The sequence below is a fragment of the Gigantopelta aegis genome, chromosome 15, assembly GCF_016097555.1.
Source record: "Gigantopelta aegis isolate Gae_Host chromosome 15, Gae_host_genome, whole genome shotgun sequence".
Classification (NCBI taxonomy): domain Eukaryota; kingdom Metazoa; phylum Mollusca; class Gastropoda; order Neomphalida; family Peltospiridae; genus Gigantopelta; species Gigantopelta aegis.
In genome coordinates this window covers 38,075,550-38,099,341 of record NC_054713.1, presented here as the reverse complement: position 1 = coordinate 38,099,341, position 23,792 = coordinate 38,075,550, and the positions used below count along the sequence as shown (strand labels likewise).

General features: G+C 35.7%; 1 protein-coding gene across 1 annotated transcript; it reads left to right on the top strand.

Moving 5' to 3' along the window:
- Positions 1 to 1,208: 1,208 nt before the first annotated feature.
- LOC121390063 (THUMP domain-containing protein 1-like) lies at positions 1,209 to 11,953 on the top strand. The gene is made up of 3 exons (XM_041521771.1): positions 1,209 to 1,310; positions 7,868 to 8,069; positions 10,691 to 11,953. Exons 2-3 carry the CDS (start codon positions 7,869 to 7,871, stop codon positions 11,816 to 11,818), a joined length of 1,329 nt encoding a protein of 442 aa, XP_041377705.1. The 5' UTR covers positions 1,209 to 1,310; position 7,868; the 3' UTR covers positions 11,819 to 11,953.
- The last annotated feature ends 11,839 nt before the right edge of the window (positions 11,954 to 23,792 follow it).

The following is a 23,792-nucleotide window of genomic DNA, read 5'->3' as shown; positions in this document are numbered from 1 at the left end:
CCGAATATGTAAAAACTTTCATTATGTTTAAATCACGTCGGCACGGACAATTATTTCTAGGAGCTTTTTAGATGCAATACAACTCTGGTGATCCTTAATTAATTTCAAGGTGTCTTGACTTGAAACTTTTTAACATGCCCCTATACCACTAAGGTTTCAGGCATGTCCATCCCGGGTCCTGTCGCTTGATAGCCAGGGACTTTACCCGGGACGGAAAGTTAAGGAGACCATTTAGAATTTTATTTTAAAATGGGAATGAGAATAATTACTAATTTAGAAGTGCATCCAAAAGTGTATGAAAATAAAATAGTGTACTCATTGATAGGATTTTGGTCGCATAATTTCGAGCGGGCGGCCTAAAATGAATTCAATGTGTATATTTACTAGAATATTTACTAGCTCAGTCGACTGAGTGCTCGCTTTCGGTTTTTGGTTCGGAGGGTCGAACCTCGGTGGACCCATTCTTTAATTATTATTTTTTTCAACACCTTCCAATCAGTGCCACATGACTAGCTGGTATATCAAAAGTCGTGGTATGTGTTGTCCTGTCTGAAAAAGTGTACACAAAGTGTCCCTTGCTGCTAATAGAAAAATGTAGCGGGTTAACCCTCAAGACGTCCACTAACTGATGATTAATTAATCAATGTGTTTTTGAACTATGTCGTTAAACAAACTTTAACTTTATCTGTATAAATACGGTATATTAAATCTCTGTTCAAGCTGCCCAAATCAAATAATCATTGAAAAACAACAAAAGTATACTGCTTTACTAAATAAACAATTCCCCCACCCCGACCCATTCTTTGATAACTATTACACACATACATACACGCACATGTATACTCTTTCTCGCTCTCTGTATGTGTGTTCATACATATACGCACACACACACACACGTATGTGTGTGTATGTATGTATGTAACACCCATGACTTGTAAAACGTCTACACAATAGATAATCATAATTATATATGTAATGCAATTATTACATTTTTTTTTGATCTCCACGGAAGTCCCAGACAGCGATTGTGGGTAGACATTTCACAAAGGATAATCACGTCAAGGCAAGTCAACGAAGAGACCAATTTAACTAACTGATTCCAAGTCCATCTAAAAGAACATTGTGGTTTTCCCAAGGTTTCTGTTTTTCTCATGTACTTTTTATTTTATGCATGTGGATGCCCTACGAACCATTGGAAGAAGTTACAACGAAAGCAGACGATCAACCAACTTCCGGTTTAAAATCCATCCGGTCGCAATTTTGTTAATCACGATTGACTGAACACGAAGTTGATTTCGTTTGAACCAAGTGTGAGATATATGTTTAGTTTAAACCATTTGGAGGATATTATTGAAAAAAAAGAGAAAGTTATTCGTGTTTTGCATATTTTTTCTTTACAGTTTTAAAGCCAGTGATACGGTTGTATTGGTTATTTCCACCGTCACACCTTTGCGGCTTTGGTTGGAGCACGTGTGAGCTAAATTGACAACACGCTTGACATCATAATGATGATCATGACTATAAAAACTGAATATTTCACTATATAATTATAGAAGGTATAATTCAACACAAACATAATATTATTGCTAATTCGATCTTTGATAAAATTGGCCACAGCAAACAATTGTAATGTTTTCTGATTTGCTGGCTTGTGTCCGATAAAACTCAATTTGCAGCAGCTTTACCAAGTTAAAGACTGAAACTTGAAAAGATGTAAATGTTAGAAATGAAATCGACCAAAGTGTATGGAATAATATGTAACGGAAAAGACTGAGATACTCAGATTAATGACACTGACAGTGCTGCTGAACGGTCACCCGAAATATTTACAATCAAAAAACCTTTTCGCAATCAAAAAACCTCACAAAAACCATAATTCTGCCAAAATTGTATCCAATAAGGTTTTTTTATATACTTTATTGACAGTTTATCAATATTATATGATTTACAATTTACTAATTCATCAAGATACACGTCTCCGGCACTATATTTATTATTGTGATATTTATTGCTGTGCCGTAATGTTTATCCATTGGATCGAATTTTCCATTTGCAATCACGATTTAATAAAATCGGGCATATGTGCTTTATTTAAGAGCCTCAACACGTACATCATATTTTAATAAATTTCAGACAAAAATATTAAGTACAATACCTTTGGTAACCTTTCCAGGATTAGATGTTTGAAGATGACCATGGCTGCTATTTTTATACTGGCACATCGAAAATGCGGAATGAAAATATTGTGGAACGAGAATTATTTGTATCAAGCAATAAAAAGAAATATTGTTGAACTGAATGGAATTGATTATTTATTTTGTTATTTTTGTTTCTATATATGTGCTTTGTGTGGGTTGCATTATATGCATTATTAATAATAATATCACATTCAAGTTTTGGGGAGTATTATTATTTTTTATTATTATTAAAAAAAAAAATGATTGTCAGTACAGGTCATTACTTATTTTAAGGCCTTCATTTATTTACTTTTTTTAAAATTATTAGTATTTTTTAAAAATATTATTATTACAGGCCACTGCTTACATGTGTTTCAAAGGTTTTTCTCTTCTTTTTTTTCTTTAAAAAAAATCTTAGTTTAATTATCATTGCAGGTCATTAGTTATTTTAAAGGTTTTATTTAAGTATTTATTAATTTTTACTTTTTTTTTTTTTTTCTTTTTTTAGCTATAATTACTGGTTATTAGTTATTTTAGGGTTTTTATTTAATTAAAAAAAAAAAAAATTAATATAAATTTCTTGTAATTAACATGCACAGCGCCCAACCCCACAACCTAAAAAATCATTGATTATAATAGTTTCATTAATCTTTCATAATATTTATATTAATCTTTTATAGCAAGTTCTGGGGAAAGGTTAATAGACACACAAAGAAATGGGGAAACACAATTTGAAAGTTAAACTGGCCGTTGAAAATATTTTATACATGTAAATCTAAAATGTTATAATGATTGTCAGCTCCATCTAATTTATTCCTTGAAACATTCATTTAACTACTTTCAAAAATTGTACTATAAGTCATATGTAGTTACATAACAAATCTGCAGAGCATTGTAATTACAAAACATGTTCATGTGGTTGTGAGGCAATCGTCAACAACACAGTTAATGTTCAAACGGTTAAGTAGGAATCAAAGTACACATCGGTTTAGGCAATGTGCAGACAGGTACAAGGCAGTTATCACAAGCAGCAATTGTCATCAAGTCACACTTATGTATTAATTACAAAACATTGTCATGTGGTTGCGAGGTTATCCTCAACAACACAGTTGTATTGCACTGATGTTTCATTCATACTGTTGATGACAACTGCTGTTCATGATAATTTATTCCTACTTGACTAATTTAACATGAACTGTGTTGTTGAGGATTGCCTAGTAACCAGATGAACATTTATTGTAATAATTAATGTATAACTGTGACTGCTTGTGATAGCTGCCTTGTGCCTGTCTGCACATTGGCTAAACCGATGTGTATTTTGATTCCTACGTAACCATTTGAATATTAACTGTGTTGTTGAATGTAATTAATTCATAAGTGGGACTTGGTGACAACTGCTGCTTGAGACAACTGCCTCATACCAATGTGTGTTAAACATGGGTAAGCACACTAAATTACGAATAATGCACATTAACAAGAAAACAACAAGAAACAAGCAAATGTGTGATCTCTTGCTACCCCATTTCATCTCTCTATGTCTGTCTCCCCCAACCCCCCTCTGTCTTGTGTGTGTGTGTGTGTGTATATATAATGGAAACATTTATAAATGAAAAAAACACGTTTTCATTTAGTTAATTAAATTAATTTATTTATTATTATTAAATCAATAATTTATTTATTATGTTAGTTATTATAATTACTAACATTATTCAGTAATTTACTATTATATTATTATTTATTAAGTATTAATTAATTATTTATTATATTATTTTGTTGTTATTATTAATTAATTTATTATTTATTAACTGATTTAAAAAAAAAAATTATTCAGTAATTAGTTTATTTATTATTATTATTATCATTATTATTATTAAACGTGATATTCCATTAAAGGGACATTCCTGAGTTTGCTGCATTGTAAAATATTTGTACGATTAAACTTACATATTAAACATATTTTCTTGTTTAGAATATCAGTGTCTGTATATTCAATGTGTTTCTGGTCGTCTTAATATTTGTAAGAAGCCCAAACTGGATTCTGTCTTAAATAATTTCGTACATACGAAAAAATCATATTTTAGGAAATAAAATGAAATTTAACCTAGTACAAATAGTAGAATGATCAGAAACACGTTTAATATACAGCAACTAATATTTTATGCAGAAAAATATATTTGATATGTAATTACAATCGTTAAAAAGACTCTGTTAGTCGATAACATATTAAAAGTTGCAGCAAACTCAGGAATGTCCCTTTAAGTATCGTGGAAGAAACTCGTGAACCAGAGACGAATAATAAAAATAATTTGATTCCGCCAACAGTTTTCAATCACATTTTAAATATGCGCATAATGGCCGGCGGGAATATTCGAGATTTTGTTCATAACTGACAATTGGATTAATGCAGGATTACTATTTGGACAAACTATCTATTTATACGTAAAACGTAAGTCGGGAGGTTTTCTTTATACAGTAAGTGTTTATATTTGTTAGTACATCTCATATTTCGCCACGAAATAATTAATTCCATGGTGGTATCGATTCCGCCTGAAATCTGGGCGGAAAACGCACGCTTGTTTTTGCTATTAAAGTTGTAAACATCGGGTCCAATAAATGTCAAAATGTTAAAAAACGGACCGTAGATGTTTACCTTGGTGAACTAACAATTTACATGAAGCACAAATATTGTTGTCAGACCTAAACATATGCATACGGCCGTTTTCGCCTTGTTTGTAAAATGCGGAACAGGACAGATTTTAGGATCCGACTATTTACCCCCAAGATACCCCAAAAATACACCCAAGACACCACACTTTTTAGTAAACGTTAACGGTATTGGATGAGCAGCTTTTGGGATTGTACTATACGAAATAATTAATAGGTAGGCCCATTGCTTTAGTGACGTAAATATACAAAAAATCCGCTTTACAATATTTACAATAAAAAATCCCATTTCCCAATCAAAAAACCTCACAAAAGCAGGACAGAACAGATTTTAGAGTTTATGAAGCTCCAATCACAATTAACAAGTGTGTTTCGAACAATAGGTATTGCTTTAGTGACGTTTTTTCTTTGGGAAAACTTTTTTTGAGTGTAAATATACCAAAAACCGTGTTTTTGGCATATTTCGGGTGACCCCTGCTGAATACAAACTCTTCTGGGAAAGAGTTTGATCCGTATACCTCTATATCAAAGGCTCTAAAGACTAACCTTAACCCTACACCTAAAACTACCCTAACCATTGAAAGGGGAGTACGGGTCGAACTCATGCCCTCTTCTGAGGTCGTCTGAATGAAACATGTACATGAATGAGCACATAGATTCGCAGATGTAGGCAGGAATGACAATTTACACTTGAAGTAAAAATAAATAAGTGGAGAATCTAAAGTCTATGATAATCCAGTAGATCAAAAGTAGCACACTATTTTTTACTTATCGTTTTGACAATTTGATAATAAAATATATTGTCAGCGTCCCTAGCTCAGTAGCTGCAATATGCTTCCAACTCCGTTCTGTTTGATTTCTTGTGCATGGTTTGCGCAATTAACATCCAATTTGTTGTCTGCTTGTTCATTTGAGAAGTTTTTCTTCATACTTTGAGAACATTTTCATTAAGTTAAGATAGGTAATTATCTAAATACAAAACTTTACAAACACCTAAAACCATTAATATCACTTGGTAATTTTTAAATTATTCCTTAAACTTTCAGAATCCTTAGAATTACTGATGTTGGGTCCACTTGATTAGTAGAAATTGATTTCAAATGGAGGAAGATGAATTAACATCACATCACCTCACATGTGCCAGATCAACAAGGTCAAATCATGTTGGCCCCAACTGTAGTGAATCTAGTAGATATATAGTCCATTCAGAACAACTGTAAATAATATTTAGGGTATAAATTCAGTGCGAATTTTAAGAACAACTGGCAAATTTTATTTTGACTTGGTGAAAAAAATTGTGTAATCATTAATAATTTGTTGGAAAATAGCTATAGATTTTGCATTTGTAAGATGATTTGGCAAAATGTTCTGATCACCCAGAGCTAGCCGTGAAATTGTTTTAATTAAAAATCAATTCATTGGAATATTTATATTTTACAAACTATTCACTGGTATGAACGTAATGCCCGTCTGTATTGACATCAAGTGTTGTTAGCGATCATGGGGGATAATTGACTGCTCTTGACAAACTGAATTTTTCATGTACATTAATGATCAAAGTGTTAGTCTACTGCTTATTTCAGGAACATATATTTTTCCATGTAGTGGCTTTAAAAATGCAGTTGGAAACAGCATACTTTCTTGTTTAAGACTGAATGGTGTTGTACTTTTGTTTACTTGAATTGATTAGTGTTACGTCCATGTTGTTGATTTTTTATCGTTAACCAATTTGAATATATTTTATTTCATGTACCGTAACTGAAAAATATAGAATATACTTTTTATAAGTATAATATTCATGTTTTCCCCGTTAACCGAATGCAGTTTGGGACGTTGATGGTATTCACCAAATTTCATTTTAATTCGTATTTGCTGAATGGGCGAACATTAGCTTAAAGTTAAACCCTGACTGCTAAAACACACAATATGTTTTCTGATAATCAAGTTTAAAAGCAGTCTTTGCTTTCCATCCAGTTTTTGTCAAAACATAGTTTGGTGTCATTAATGAAATGAACTGGTTTATTTAACGACATACTCAACACATTTTATTTACGGTTATATGGCGTCAGACATATGGTAATGGACTATGCAGATATTGAGGGAGGAAACCTGCTGTCACCACTTCATGGGCTACTCTTTTCGATTAGCAGCAAGGGATCTTTTATATGCACCATCCCATAGACAGGATAGCACATACCACGGCCTTTGATGTACCAGTCTTGGTGCACTGGCTGGAGCGAGAAATAGCTCAACAGGCCTACTGACAGGGATTGACCCTAAACCGACCGCGCATCAAGCAAGTGCTTTACCACTGGGCTACGTCCCGCCCCGGGTGTCATTAAATGCATGTTGTTGTTTTTTTTATCTCAAAATCTCAAAACAAATATATATTATATTATAATACTAACACAAATATTAAAATTTTCATGTTAATTATTATTGAAGTGATCACACATCATTTTGGCCACATTATAGATTTTTAAATATGGCTAGTGGATATTTAGAAAATTCCAGAAGCCTTGCTGTTTTTACAAGATTAATAAAGAGAAAGGAAAGCAAGAGAAGAAAAAAACCCCCAAAATTATTTAATATTTATATTTGGCTAAAAGTCTGATGTGGCGTCGTGGTTAGGTCTACAGGCTGGTAGGTACTGGGTTTGAATCCCAGTCAAGGCATGGGATTTTTAATCCAGATACTGACTTCAAACCCTGAGTGAGTGCTCAGCAAGGCTCAAAGAGTAGGTGTACACCACTTGCACCGACCAGTGATCCATTACTGGTTCAGCAAAGGCCATGGTTTGTGCTATCCTGCCTGTGGTAAGCGCAAATAAAAGATACCTTGCTGCCTGTCATAAAAGTAGCCTATGTGGCGACAGCAGGTTTCCTAACAAAAACCAGTGTCAGAATGACCATATGTTTGACGTCCAATAGCCGATGATAAGATAAAAAATCAATGTGCTCTAGTGGTGTCGTTAAACAAAACAAACTTTATACTATATATATAATACATATATTTATATTTTACAGGATGGATAAGCAAAACAAGAAGCGAAAAAAGTCTTATTACTTGAAGTCGTCGCAGCAGAAGCGACAGAAGCTGAACAAACTGGAGGCCGGTATGCGCGGTTTCCTTGTCACATGTAACCGAGATGAGAAGCAGGCGGTCCGCGAGATGTACAATGTCCTCAATGAATATGCCGATATCGTGTACGGAGCCGAACAAGAACAGGTTTGTTTGAGTCATCACTCCCACATGTCGGGGCGAAGCGTAGCCAAGTGGTAAAGCGCTCGCTTGATGCGCGGTTGGTTTGGGATCGATCCCCCGTCGGTGGGCCCATTGCGCTATTTCTCGCTCCAGCCAGTGCACCACGACTGCTACATCAAAGGCTGTGGTATGTGCTATCCTGTCTATGGGATGGTGCATATAGAAGATCCCTTGTTGCTAATCGAAAAGAGTAGCTCATGAAGGGGCTACAGTGGGTTTCCTCTCTCAATATATGTGTGGTCCGACACCATATAACTGTAAATAAAATGTGTTGAGTGCGTCGTTAAATAAAACATTTCCTTCCACTCCACATGTCCGAGATTGATATATCAAAAGCAGAGGGCACATAGTTCATAGGTTAAAGGCTTGCCTAATATACGTTTGGTCCAATATTGATTTTCATCTGTGGACCCTTTGTGCTATTTCTCGTTCCAGCCAGTGCACCACAACTGGTATATCAAAGGCTGTGGTGTGTGCTATCCTGCCCACATACATATAAAAGATCCCTTGCTACTAATGGGGAAAACGTAGCAGGTTTCTCTTGTGTTATCAAACAAAACAAACTATTTGAACAGCCATGTTATGATGAGCTATTTTTTGTCTGCCTATGGATTTGTTATGTAAAGTTGATATTTTTATGACTTAAAGTTTTTTATATCCACATTCCCATAGACTGACAGCACATACCATATTATCCAAAATATTATTTTTATGAATAACTATAGCTAGGACCATGTCAAAACGTTTCAAATGGTCAAAAGATTTCAAATGTAACTAGGATATGACTAAAAGACATCATTTTCTGAAATGACATCATTTTGGTAAGTGTTTACACAGATCTAAGACTGGGGAAGCCACATTAAGTTATGACATCGCTTCACAAAATTATGTCATTCGTTGTGCACGTGAAATCATTATGACACGTGTGTAATACTGGTTATACAAAAAATGTACTTCCTGAATATCGAACTATGTAGACAGTGTTCAAGATTAAAACTTTTGGGCAGTATCCCAGTTGGATACTAACATTTCAAAATCTGGTATCCCACCTGAGAATTTAGTATCCCGGCAAAATATTCGCCCGGTCCCCCCCCTCCCCCTCATTCATTCCATATGTAAGCCGCATCAAAAAATCCCTATTTACAATGATGAAGGAGGAGGGGGGGGGGGGGGCGTATATTTTTCTCGCTATTGCTCCAGTGTAGCATTAAACTGGGTACGAGTTGGGGGAGATATTGTTCCGGCATAGCATTAGACTGGGTACGAGCTCGAAAATATTGTTACTTAACTTCACCAGTAAATGACGACTTTCATTGTTTCATCGAAAAATAAAAACGCAGGATTAAAAAAAAAAACCCAACATTATATGGTATCCCGGTGGGATACTGGGTTCTTGAAGTTTGGTATCCAAAAGTAAATTCTGGTATCCCCGGGATATCGGGATACCATTAATCTCGAACACTGGTAGATAATAAATGTATATATGTTGGGTTTTTTTTTTTTTTTTTTTATATATAAAGAAAAAAGATATTAAATGTAAAATTTGAGATTTATAAAGTCTAACTTGGTGAACATGATAATAGGTGAATTGTGTTTATAATTCTAATCCTTCTTATGTTCATATAATTCTAACCAATTGTGTAATCCAAAGTTGATCGGTTGGTGTAAACTGATTGTAACCAGTGATCGATTATAAAATTCCACCCGATTCCCAACACTAGATGATTATACATAATTTATCAAAAGATGAAACAGAGTTACAAAGTCTTAGAAAATAACATTTCAGCATTACATGTTTTAATGAAACAGGGCTTGTTGATTATCGTAGCCCCACTCCCATGGCTAGTGATATTCAGTGTTGGGCTAGTAAATAACTATCATTGTCATGCCCGTTGGCTAGTGAATTTGTTTTCGTCCAATGTTGCATTTAATTCTGTTTACTAAATGTGAATATCCTGCCCCTTCCTCTCCTCAAATCTAAGGGTTTTTAAGCTCTATCTCCTTTAGATGACATATCGAATTATTCCTGGTAGTAAAACTCTATTTACTTGAAGTAGGGCTAGTGAATTTTTAATATGGTTAGTCTTTTTTTTTTTTGAAATCACTGATCCCATGGCTAGTGGATTTTATAACAATTCTAGAAGCCGTGAATGAAAGGGGGGGGGGGGGGGGGGCGCGGAACGTAGCCCAGTGGTACAGCACTCGCTCGATGCGTGTTCGGTGTGGGATCGATCCCCGTCGGTGGGCCCATTGGGCTATTTCTCGTTTCAGCCAGTGCACCACGACTGGTATATCAAAGGCCGTGGTATGTACCACCCAGTCTGTGGGATGATGCATATAAAAGATCCCTTGCTGCTAATCAAAAAGAGTAGCCTATGAAGTGGCGACAGCGGGTTTCCTCTCTCAATATCTGTGTGGTCTGTAACCATATGTCTGACGCCATATAACTGTAAATAAAATGTGCTGAGTGCATTGTTAAATAAAACATTTCTTTCTTTCATTCCCTGAATGAAAGATCAAATCTTGTGACATCACACCTGAACAAACCATGGAACAATGGCTAAAATTATATATATATATTTCAGACTGAGCCAAAAAACACCGATTTAGACGACGGAAGCGAAGAAAGCTCCGATGATGACATGGAGAAGGCCATGAATAAAGAGGTCAAGGTCATTCAGGACTCCCAGACGGGACCGCGACGATTCCAGAACTGCTACACCAATGCCAAGAATTGCATCTTCATCAGCACCACCCTGGATGACCCCTGCGACCTCGCACACAAAATATTCTCCGACTTGTCGTCGAGCAAAAAACAGAAAACGAGATTCGCCATGCGCTTGTTGCCCGTCGCGGGAACGTGCAAAGCGTACCTGGAAGATATTAAGAAACTGGCCGAGCAGATTCTGTCTCCGCACTTCTCAACGCCCGTGGGAGACGGGAAGACGTACGGGATTGTGTTCAGGGTTCGAAACAACAATGGAGTCAGTAGACAGTGTGTGATGCCGATGATGGGACAGTTGATTGTTGACATGAACCCACTGAATAGAGTCCACCTTAACAATCCAGATCTTGTCGTCTTGGTTGAAATCGTCTGTAGTGTCTGTTGTATGAGCGTGGTCAAAGATTTCTACAAATTCAGGAAGTATAATTTTCATGAAGTGATTAAGGATTCAGGAAGCGAAACAGATAAAATGCACACGAAAGTTGGGGTTTCAGGAAATGAAAAAGAGAAATTATCTACACAGATTGGGGAATCAGGAAATGGACCCGACAAAATGTCTACACAGGTTGGGGATTCAGCAAATGAAAAAAACACATTGTCCACACAGGTTGGGGATTCAGAAAATGGTCCTGACCATAATTCTACACAGGCTGAGGATTCAGGAAATGGAACTGACAAAAAATCTACACAGGTTGAGGAGCTGAAGACTTTGGCCGAGAATGCTGTGCAGAACAAAAAGGCTGACATTTCACAGACTGTTAATTTCAGTGAGACTCAAACGAATATCGGTGGAAAAGATTCAACTGTTACAGAAATAACAGTGGATTCACTGAAGGTGGAGAAGTCATCCTTGTCAAAGGAAGGGTTGTGTGGTCAGAGTGATTGTGAGAATCTTGACAAGAATTTAAACTCGACCAGCAGTGACTGTTCGAAGAAGATCATTCCTGCAATAGAAAATGATAGCTGTACTGAAATGGTTACATCTTGATGAGGTACAGCTGTACCGTATTGGAAGAAAAGTTAAATGGCAAAACAAGGAGAAAAGACACTGTGATAGAACAATTGATCAATGTGTGTGTTTTTTCTTCAGTTATAGTCTAATAAAGTGATATGTATGACAGTCTCCAGGATTAAGTTATTCTGTCGTTGCACGACTTCTGTGGTGTGATGGTTCAGCTACATGTTCGGCAGGATCTATAACAGTTGGTAGAGTGCTTAAACCTGAGGTGTGTGGGTCAAAGGATTAAACCCATCGGTGGACCTATTCCAGAGGCAGATCTAGGCCCCCCCCCCCCCCCCCCCCCCAAAGATAGTTATACTTTTATATCTTAATTTTCAGTTTTTTTACGATCCACCTCCAAACCTCCCCCAAAGTTCCGTTGGCATTTCAGCTCATGTCACTGGGGCCCCCCAAAAACGGATTCTGCCACTGCATTCTTTGATCTTTTTTTTTCACCGTCCCAACCAATACCCCACAATCTGGTATACCAAAGACGAAAAATGCATATACAAAATCCGTTGCTACTAATGGAAAAGTGTAGTGGGTTTCCTGTCGGAGACTGTCTGTTACAATTATCAAATGTTTGACACCCAATAGCAGTTGATTAATTAATCAATGTGCACTGTTGGGTGTCACTACCAGTTACAAACGAGTGAACTTTATTGTGTTAAAAGTGTTTTTTGGGGCGTTCTGGCACACTACTGACAAGGAAAGGACAGGTCGTAGCCCAGTGGTAAAGCACTTGTTTGATGAGAGGTTGGTCTGAGATCGACCCCCGTCTGTCGGCCCATAAGGCTATTTCTCGTTCCAGCCTTTCTGCTAATGAAAAAAATGTAGCGAGTTTCTTCTCTGAAACTATGTCGAAATTACAAAATGTTTGACATCCACTAGCATATGATTAATAAAGCAGTGTGCTCTAGTGGTATTGTTAAACAAAACAAACTAACCTCTATGGGAACGAAGATAGCCCAGATGTCTGCAGTGTGTACCCAGGACAGCATGCTTGAACCTTAATTGAATACCAGTACAAATGCGATTATTAATGTACATGCACGTCGCTATACTGGTCTCGGTGGCGTCGTGGTTAGGCCATCGGTTTACAGGCTGGTAGGTACTGGGTTCGGATCCCAGTCGAGGCATGGAATTTTTAATCCAGGTACCGACTCCAAACCCTGAGTGAGTGCTCCGCAAGGCTCATTGGGTAGGTGTAAACCACTTGCACCGACCAGTGATCCATAACTGGTTCAACAAAGGCCATGGTTTATGCTATCCTGCTTGTGGGAAGCGCAAATAAAAGATCCCTTGCTATGTGGCGACAGCGGGTTTCCTCTAAAAAACTGTCAGAATGACCATGTTTCAACTTTGACGTCCAATAGCCGATGATAAGATAAAAAAAAAATCAATGTGCTCTGGTGGCGTCGTGAAATAAAACGAACTTCACTCTCTTTTTTTTGCACGTCGGTATATAGATGGATGGACAAATAAAAACCTAAACATCTGTGCTCACTGAAAGATAGTGACTGCTACGAATGTTATAGGTAATCTTGACTCGTAAAGTGGTGAAAAAGTGTTGAATTCAACAGATATGAGTATATTTTAGCTATTTTTCTTTAAACATTGGCGGCCATCTTTGGTTTAACGTCATATAAAAATGTCAAACAGTCATTGCAAGAACAGTAAATATGAACAGATTACGTATTTCTGTATATTTATCTAAATGTCTGGTATGAAAAAATACATGTGGGTCATTCTACAGAAAGCGTCACTTTTCAAAATACAAATTCAAGATAAAACAATTAAAGGCATGTTGTTACAGACCACAGACCTATTAAATAGTCTAACAAAGTATTACCTAAAATATATAATTTTGATTTGTCCCTAAATGTACTTTATTCAACCATCTACGTAGTCAGCATACTCCACTTATTAATGATATTTCGTAAAAATAATTGAATTATGGCAATGGTCTACAATTCAAAAACTAATATTGTCAACAGGGTTGACATGGATTTCACTCCATTGTGGTTCAGTTATATTAAGGTGATGCATAGCTAGATTTGGTTTCCAAATATTAATGTAATTTTTATTTATTATCCATTTTTAGAGAAATACGGTTCTTAAATCTGTGACTATATACCTTTAAAAGATATAAATTTGTATTATTTTTTTTTTTTTGAAACTAGATGAACAAAGAAACAATACAATTATATCTGGCATCGCAGAACTGTAATCGGCCTGCACATGCAGACACATTTTATTCTATTAACAAGCTCATGCCATTGGTGTTACCGGACAGTGGGATAGTTAAGCAGTGTGATCCAATTGGTTTATAGTGATCAAGAGCACATGGATGCGTTATTTGGGTATCCCTAATAACATATGTGGAATAACTTTAGAATTACTATCCAAGGGTGTAATTGTACATTTCCACACGGATATTCTATATGTGACTTAAATTATACACTGTGGCAGTTTTAATTGTTTAAAATAAATTATTTAAATAAATTTAATCAAAGTCATAAAGGTAGAAGGTATGCTTTCACAAATAAACAATTTAAATTTCAAAAATAAAATTGAGAAATGACAGCTAAAATATTGTTGCGTAACACCAATGACAATGTGTAACACCAATGACATTCAAGACTGTATATCCTTGAAACACTAAATTATTCTTGAGACTACCAATACTTGTTAGCAAAAGTATATAATTAATATTTCCTTAAAGGTCTATTAGAATAATTGTGTGTTTCTGTATTGACAAGATATGGCCGGTCAGACAGTTTTAAAAATATAGGGGAACCTAATGAACCGACATTGTTTGGTTGGATAAAACGCTGTGAAAAAGCGAGGCAATCGAAACATTTAGTTCTTATCCTATGATTTATGATTAAAACTAACATGCGAAACAAACGTAATGCAGCTAACAACGATCTTTATTGAAATATATAGAATTATAAACTTCATAAAAATTTAACTTTACCCCGGAGCCCTGGGGCAAAGTGAAACCTATTACGGGGCATAGTGGAATGCTATTTTATTTTGTGTATATTTTGACAAAAAGTATTTGATTCAACTCGGTGTATGAAATTACGAGTCCATAATGCATGTTCAATCCGCACACACAAATTTGATTATAGTAACAGTTACTTATATCGATGTAATTCTCTTGATGTTAAAAATATAATTTTATATTTTTGCAAACATTTTCTATTCCTTGCAGAGGTCACATGTATAATTGTCGTCTACGTCATTTAGCCCTGCACGTTCTTCATGTGCCCATTTGTTACACTTATCACACATGATCCACTCTTCGCCACCTTTCGATTGGGAATAAAGGCCAGAACAATAAATGCATGGAACATCCTCGTTACTCCCCACCAACTTTGCAATTTTGTTGTGCCTTTCCTTTACCTTTCCCTTTGCCCATACCATTACTTTGACCCTTTCCACCTGCTTTTTTTTAAACAAACAACTGGACTTTGGAGGATGGTTTCATTCGTTTCCTATTAAGATCACATTCCAATTTTTTTTAATAAGGACTGCTTGTCATTATGACCGTTTTGCCTCTTCTGATACCTTGTCTCCTTGGTTGTGTCTGCTCCACACGAGGGACTCCCATGATGTATGCGGGAGACACATACTCGATATCATTCGTCTTGGAAGGTGATGTTGATGGAGTTGCTGCAGTGTTAGATGGACCTGGGGTTGCAGCATCAGATAAAACCGGTGTTGTCACGGCAGATAGAGCTGATATAGTGTTAACATCCATTGGGGTTGCAGCATCAGATGAAACCGGTGTTGTCGCGTCAGATAGAGCTGATATAGTGTTAACATCCATTGGGGTTGCAGCATCAGATGAAACCGGTGTTGTCGCGTCAGATAGAGCTGATATAGTGTTAACATCCATTGGAGTTGCAGCATCAGATAAAACTGGTGTTGTCACGGCAGATAGAGCTGATATAGTGTTAACATCCATTGGAGTTGCAGCATCAGATGAAACTGGTGTTGTCACGGCAGATAGAGCTGATATAGTGTTAACATCCATTGGGGTTGCAGCATCAGATAAAACTGGTGTTGTCACGGCAGATAGAGCTGATATAGTGTTAACATCCATTGGAGTTGCAGCATCAGATGAAGTTAGCCTGTTCCGACCATTTCTGCTGGTCAGTTGTTCGCTTGTAATTGCGAACCATATTGCCTAAAACAAGAGAGAAAAAGACTCTGTATAGGATGCATAAAGTCCTAATGTTATGGAGATTGGTGTTAAAATTATGTAAAAAAAGACATTTAACTGAGTGTTAATCAATATAATTAATAAAGCGTTAATTAATATAATTAATAATAATAATAATAATTACGTGTTAATAATTAAAAAGTCAAATAGAATGACCGGGGCAAAGTGGAACGCTGTACCACTTTGCCCCACCCACTTTACCCCGACCACGTGTTATTTTCTAAATTCCTCGTGCTGCTGTGTTAATAGATCTACGCAAGAAATATCGTCATGCATATGACATATATTGACCTTAGATTTAACACCATGGAAAACATTGCAACTAAACAAGATAACAGTGCTTTAGGAGACGATTAATTTCTGAAAATTATTGTTTTAAACACGCAAAAAAATATTTTGCCTAAACAAATTTACGTACCTCATTTGTGAGAAATGGCTTCCATCAAAAACATTGCGTCATGAAACGACCTTGCGATGATGTTAGTTGCAGGCATACGACGTCATTAACATAGATTTGCGAGGGCTGTTTCACTTTTCCCCGTGTTTCGCTTCACCCCGTGTTCCCCTACTAAATTAAGACAGAATTTTCATTTTGTTTAACTATTAAATTAAAGATTTATTCATTAATTTATGTAGTTATTTTCGTGTTTATATTAAGGCTCAAAATCTGTATTACTGTATACTTGTATTCCCAATAACGAGTAAAAAGTTGTAATCCTACTTTTGCTTTTACGCAAGCGCTGCAAAACTCTACGTTAAATGTTTTCAAAAAAACGAGAACGCCTTATACGTGATGTCATTCTAATGTTTTCAGTACATACACTATACAGCAAATCAAACAAATTATGCCACTTTTCAAGAAATAAATCATACGAACTGCGTCATTATTCAAAAGAGTTAACTCTTTCCTTTTAACTAAAAGGCTATTTTCATGCACGAGTTTCAATAGTTTTAAAAATAAAATTTAAATAGCCTTTATTGGAAATGAAAACATAAGTAATGTAATTTTCAGATATTTGACTACAACTTGGTAATACATTTTCGGTATGATTTTAACTTTTCTTTGTGATAAAGTTAACCTATTAAACAGGAATGATTAGATCTAGTAGTTTCTATCTGCGTTTAACATTTGGAAAAAACTACATTTCCGCGCATGCGCGGTTTGACATTTTCCAGTTTTTAAAAAGAAACACTGGCGTAGGAAGGGGGTGTGTGTGTGTGTGCTCCCCGCTTATGATACAAATTAAGCTGTAAAAGTTTTTTTTTAACTTTTTTTTTTACATTTTTCTCATGTAGTTTCGTGTTTTAAAATTTGCATTATGGGCGGGGTAAAATCCTCATTTCGTCATGGCCGGGAATAAAACGCGAATCAAAATGCTTAGCATAGTGTGCTGTTAAAAAAAAAAGAGTACTGAATGTTTATCGTACATTGGGCTTTTAATCACAGTGACTAACTCAATGCAGCAACCACCGTATCATGTACTAGTGTCATTTGGAATTGGTTTATTATCCTGTCATCAAGTACCTATGGTTGATCTGACACGTATGAGGTCATGTGACATGCACCGAATGTTAATCATCTTCCTCCATTTAAAGTCAATTTCTACGAGTCAAGTGGGCCCGATATCGGTAATTTTAAAAGATTTTTTGTCGGTTCCACAGGGAACACCTTATTTTCATACTATTAAATTTATTCTTATTTGATTGTTTTGTAAATTGGACACAAAAATAGTATTTATTTTTTATTTCAAAAACACTTTGACTTGTTTTTTAACGTCAAACCAAACTGAAATTATTAACAACAAACACTTTCGTAGAAGGATGGGATGGACTATAGTAAACTGAATGGTTTTAGGGGTTTATAAAGTTTTGTATTTAGATGCTTACTTGTCTGAACTTTATTGTTAATGGAAATCTTCACTAACTGTGAAGAAAAACCTCACAAATGAACGACAAGCAGACGACAACAAATTGAATGTTAATTGAGCGAACCAAGCATAACGCAGTTAGGGACGTTGAAGATATACTCTTTACATTCCAACAAAACATTTATTTTACCCAAAGTGCCATTATGCAACTATGATGCTTCACAAGTCCCTTTAATTATTAAATCATCTTCAAAAATATGCATAGCGAGGAAAACGGCATCTTATTAAAACGCATTGTCATTGGTGTTACTAATGGTCATTGGTGTTACTCAGTACCTGGTAACACCAATGACAGGTAACGCCAATGACAAATGAGTGCATAATTAATTCATGCTCTCTAAAGAAACAGTTGAGAAAACTGAAAACGTGCATGTTGTAGCAGACATACGATGTCTATAATAATATACAAAATTATTAACCATTACATAAATACGATTGTAACACCAATGACAGTGAATAAACATACTTTTATATTTTGACAACACATTCATGGCATTTAAAGAAAACTATTCACAACTGTTCATATGTCTGCTGTTTTTGACAAATAGGTTTGATGGCCGATATCTATCGGTGGAATGTTTCATCCAGAAAGCATTTAGTTCCTTTTGTTTTCTCATAAGTATATACAGTTACACCAATGACATAAAACTCCAGGAACAATATTTGAGATATTTGAGAGATTGGAATTTAACCAGCAGTTCTGTGTATAGATTATAAAGCACAGCCATTTCTTTAGTTCTCGAACTGTCCATTTCTCCACCTAAAATTTAAAAATGTTTACATTAAACAATAGTAACATTTTGTAGATAAATAAACCATAAGCTCATAATATTATGTAAAAATATGTATGAATCAAAATTTATATATACTTTGTCCACGTATTTTCGTAACATGCTTTTTTTTCGAGGATAAATTTAGTTTAGTGAACGTATTGAAACTGTTAATGGTTAAGTGCTTTAAAACTAGTTAAAGGTACTACTTGTGTCTACAGTAACGGGTTTCAATCCATTTGGTTTAGAAATATTATTTTGCCCCATAGTAATATGTGTCAAAATAATAGTGAACTCCATATGGCTATAGCCTACCCTAAACTATCGCGGCTATTTCGACACAGCCTTTGGAGAAAACCGATTGTTTTGAAACTAGTACACAACATAGTACATTAAAGTTTGTCTGATTTCCAATACGTGAACTCAAACCAAGGTTTATCTTCGAAAAAGCATGCTACCAAAAATCTACCCAAGCAAATATGCATTTTCTACATTGCATAAGAATAAATGTGATAAATAGAGAATAATACATGAGTGGCCGTTTGATACCATTTATCTCACAACGAGTTGTTTTAAAATGTATCTAACGAGCGAAAGCGAGTTTGATACGTTGTTAAACGAGTTGTGAGATAAATGGTATCTAACGAACACGAATGTATTATTTTATTTCTTACATATCCTGAAAAACCAGGTTTTAAGCAAATTTTAACATATTTTTCGAGACTAAAAGTTATTTACAGCCGTTGCACTTGTAGCTAACTTACGCGTCAGAGACACATGATTGCTATGTTAACTATACGTCACAGTGTAATCTATTTCCACCGTTTTGTTTTCATTGGATGCATGGCACTGGTGACCTGGTCGTCACCAAGGAGCAGCCAGTCGTATGTTTTGAAATTGTTATAGTGTTCTCACCAACAGGTATGTAAGAAAAATGCATTCACAGAGAAGTTATTTACTAAGTTTAGTCAACAAGTTTGTTCGCGACACGTCCACATGACCACAGTGACACTGCCAATCAACATTCGTCGCTATCATTCAGATGTTTACAGGGAACATATACGCATATAAATCGCATATTTACAAACAAAAAAGGAAGGAAGGAAATGTTTTATTTAACGACGCGCTCAACACCTTTTATTTACGGTTATATGGCGTGAGACATATGGTTGAGGACCACAGAAATACAGAGAGGAAACCCGCTGTCGCCACTTCATGGGCTACTCTTTTCGATTAGCAGCAAGGGATCTTTTATATGCACCATCCCACAGACAAGATAATATATACCACGGCCTATGTCACACCAGTTGTGGAGCACTGGCTGGAACGAGAAATAGCCCAATGGGGCCACCGACGGGGATCGATCCTAAACTGACCGCGCATCAAGCGAGCGCTTTACATTTATAAACAATCAAGTCGGTAAATAAATAAATGAAATATAATGCAAATGAAATATAATGCACATGAAATGACTTACCTATCGACGCTGACATTGATCAACTGCAAGCAGATCGTAGTTGGTTAGTTAATGACGTCTTCTCGACTCTGCCCCTATAGCCTCGTTATGGATACGACCTTGACAAGGGTGAGTGACCGGGCGCTTAGTTACGGATACCCCCTATTAATGAAATGGTGCATCTCATTTGAGAGTAATGATCTTCCGTATGTGATGCATTGATCTCATATGATGATCTTTATTTTGAGAGCTGTTTCACATTTAGCTACAGACGTCATAAAGATTGGTGTTAATTGATGAAACGATGCCTCTCAAAGAGATAGTCTTCCGTGTTTATCTGCATTGATCCCACGTGCAGGATGGAGAATCAAAAACCGTTGTTGTGATAAGTCAAGAGTCGGGAGAATTCAGGTTTGAGGGGCGTGACGTTGCTCAGTGGTACAGCGCTCGCTAGATGCACGGTCGGTCTGGGATCGATCCCCGTCGGTGGGCCCATTGGGCGATTTCTCGTTCCAGCCAGTGTACCACGACTGGTATTTCAAAGGCCGTGGTATGTGCTATCCTGTCTGTGGGATGGTGCATATAAAAGATCCCTTGCTGCTAATCGAAAAGAGTAGCCCATGAAGTGGCGACAGCGGGTTTCCTCTCTCAATATCTGTGTGGACCGTAACCATATGTCCGACGCCATATAACCGTAAATAAAATGTGTTGAGTGTGTCGTTAAATAAAACATTTCCTTCCTTCTTCTTTCATTGTGCTTGTGTCATACTAGGAGTATAACACACTGCCCAAGAGTTGCTTTGTCTGTTCAAAACAGAACAGAACAGAACAGAACAGAACTTTATTTCTCTCAGATCACCAAACGGTGATACTTTGAGGTGGTTTACAAACATATATACTGACAGCTGCAGTGTACTATTAACAAAAAAAGAAAGAAATGTTTTATTTAACGACGCACTCAACACATTTTATTTACGGTTATATGGCGTCAGAGATATGGTTAAGGACCACACAGATTTTGAGAGGAAAGCCGCTGTCGCCACTACATGGGCTACTCTTTCCGATTAGCAGCAAGGGATCTTTTATTTGCGCTTCCCACAGGCAGGATAGCACAAACCATGGCCTTTGTTGAATCAGTTATGGATCACTGGTTGGTGCAAGTGGTTTACACCTACCCATTGAGACTTGCGGTGCACTCACTCAGAGTTTGGAGTCGGTATCTGGATTAAAAATCCGATGCCTCGACTGGGATCCGAACCCAGTACCTACCAGCCTGTAGGCCGATGGCCTAACCAAGACGCCACCGAGGCCGGTGTACTATTAACAAATTAAGTTATATAATAATTAATTATGGTGTATAATAATAGCACTAATACATAAATGGGTATAATTATTATACAAGAATAATTTTAAAGACAGCACTGTACTCTAGACGTGATACATATGATATAATAATACACTGGATATAATTATAACATATATATGTTTTCAAAAACAGTGTCAATAGCATTGAGGAACATACATAACTTCTTTGTGGTTGATAACTTTCTAGAATTAAATAGCTGATAAAATTTGAAAGTGTTAAGTCTGTTGTAGTAGTATTTGTTTAGATATGTTGATCTTTCATTTGTAAAATAAGGACACTGAAATAAATAATTATATTCGTCACCTAAAGAAATTTGACAAAGAGGACAAATTCTGTCTTGTCTTTCAATGTTTTGCCATCGGCCAGTTTCAATTGGTAAATAATGATTACTAGTCCAGAATCGAATGTAGACTGCCCATAGTTTCTCCAGTAAGTGAAAAAGATAATTTTCGCATGAATGTGTTGATTTGAATATTCTATAGGTAATATATTTTGGATAGCTATTTAAATTATCATTCCATAACTGTATGTATTAATCTTTTAACCTTTGAGACACAATACGAACGAATGCGTTCTTGTTTATAATATTTTGATTTAACCAATAATTGCCCATACCCAATTTGTTTAGTGTATCTTCTATATCAGTTAACCACTTAAATTTATATCCATGCTTGGCAGTTTCATATAGATAATTCTATATAATGTTGCGGATATTTTAGAAGCTTTTCCAGTAATCAAAGAGGCCCAAAAGCTAAGCATCCTGGTTTTGATCTTAATATCCAGAGGGAACACACCCAGTTCGCCATAAATCATAGGTACTGGGGTATTTTTTCCTAAGTTTTAATAAGTCTTTAAAAATTTTTAACTGTATTTGTTCAACATTTTGATTATTGCTAAAACCCCATATTTCTGAAGAATATAACAGAATTGGAACAACAGTACTATCAAAAATGCGTAACTGGCAATCTATAGGTAACTTTAAATTTCTAGTTCTAATCTTTAACAAAATCATTCCGTTTTTGGCTTGCGAAATAAGCGTCTTTTTTGCTTGAAGAAATGATCCATTTCTACAAGACATGATGCCTAGGCATTTATAAATATCTACAATATGTAATTTTATGTCTTTGATGTAAAATGTCTTATTTTGAGGTAGTTTTGAACCAAAGATAAGTATTTTAGACTTATCAGCATTTATTTTTTATTTCCATTTTTCGCAATATTCTGAAAAAACATTTAATAATTTTTGTAAGTCGTCTTGAGATTCAGCCAAAATTACTGTGTCATCAGCATAAAGTAATAAAGTAATGACTATAAATAAATCAATATTGTTATTTTCATACTCTAGTTTGATTCCTTTACATTGTTTGTCTTCTGAATCATTTAGATACATAGCAAATAAAATAGGTGAAAGGTTTTCGCCTTGGCGTACACCGTTTTGACATAAAACGTAAGCAGAATATTCATTATTATGATTAATGGATGATTTAATTCCTTGATACATGTTATAAATAATTCTTAGACACTTTCCATTTATATCTAAACTTAATTTTTTTTGCCATAAAACCATTTGCCAAACTGTCAAATGTTTTAGAAAAATCAATAAAGGCACAATATAGTTTTTTCTTTCGTTGTTTTAAAATTTCAAATAAGGCACATAATGACAAAATGTGGTCAGTTGTATTATAATTCTTGCGAAAACCAGCTTGATTTTCCTTGAGGTTTTCTGTCGATTCAAGAAATATAGCTATTCTTTTATTTAGAATAGAATAGAAAGGACAGGTCGTAGCCCAGTGGTAAAGCGCTCACTTAATGAGCGGTTGGTCTGAGATCGACCCCCGTCTGTCGGCCCATAAGGCTATTTTTGTCGTTCCAGCCAGTGCACTATGACTAGTATACCAAAGGCTGTGGTATGTGCTATCATATCTGTGGGATGGTGCATATAAAAAGATTCCTTTCTGCTAATGAAAAAAATGTAGCGAGTTTCTTCTCTGAGACTATATGTCGAAATTACAAAATGTTTGACATCCACTAGCATATGATTAATAAAGCAGTGTGCTCTAGTGGTATTGTTAAACAAAACTAACTAACCTCTATGGGAACGAAGACAGCCCAGATGTCTGCAGTGTGTACCCAGGGCAGCATGTTTGGACCTTAATTGAATACCAGTACAAATGCGATTATTAATGTACATGCACGTCGCTATACAAG

Coding starts and splice junctions, on each gene's coding strand:
- LOC121390063 (XM_041521771.1), top strand. CDS start 7,869: ATGGATAAGCAAAACAAGAAGCGAAAAAAGTCTTATTACTTGAAGTCG. Junction 8,070..10,690: donor ACGGAGCCGAACAAGAACAG/GTTTGTTTGAGT, acceptor TATATATTTCAG/ACTGAGCCAAAAAACACCGA.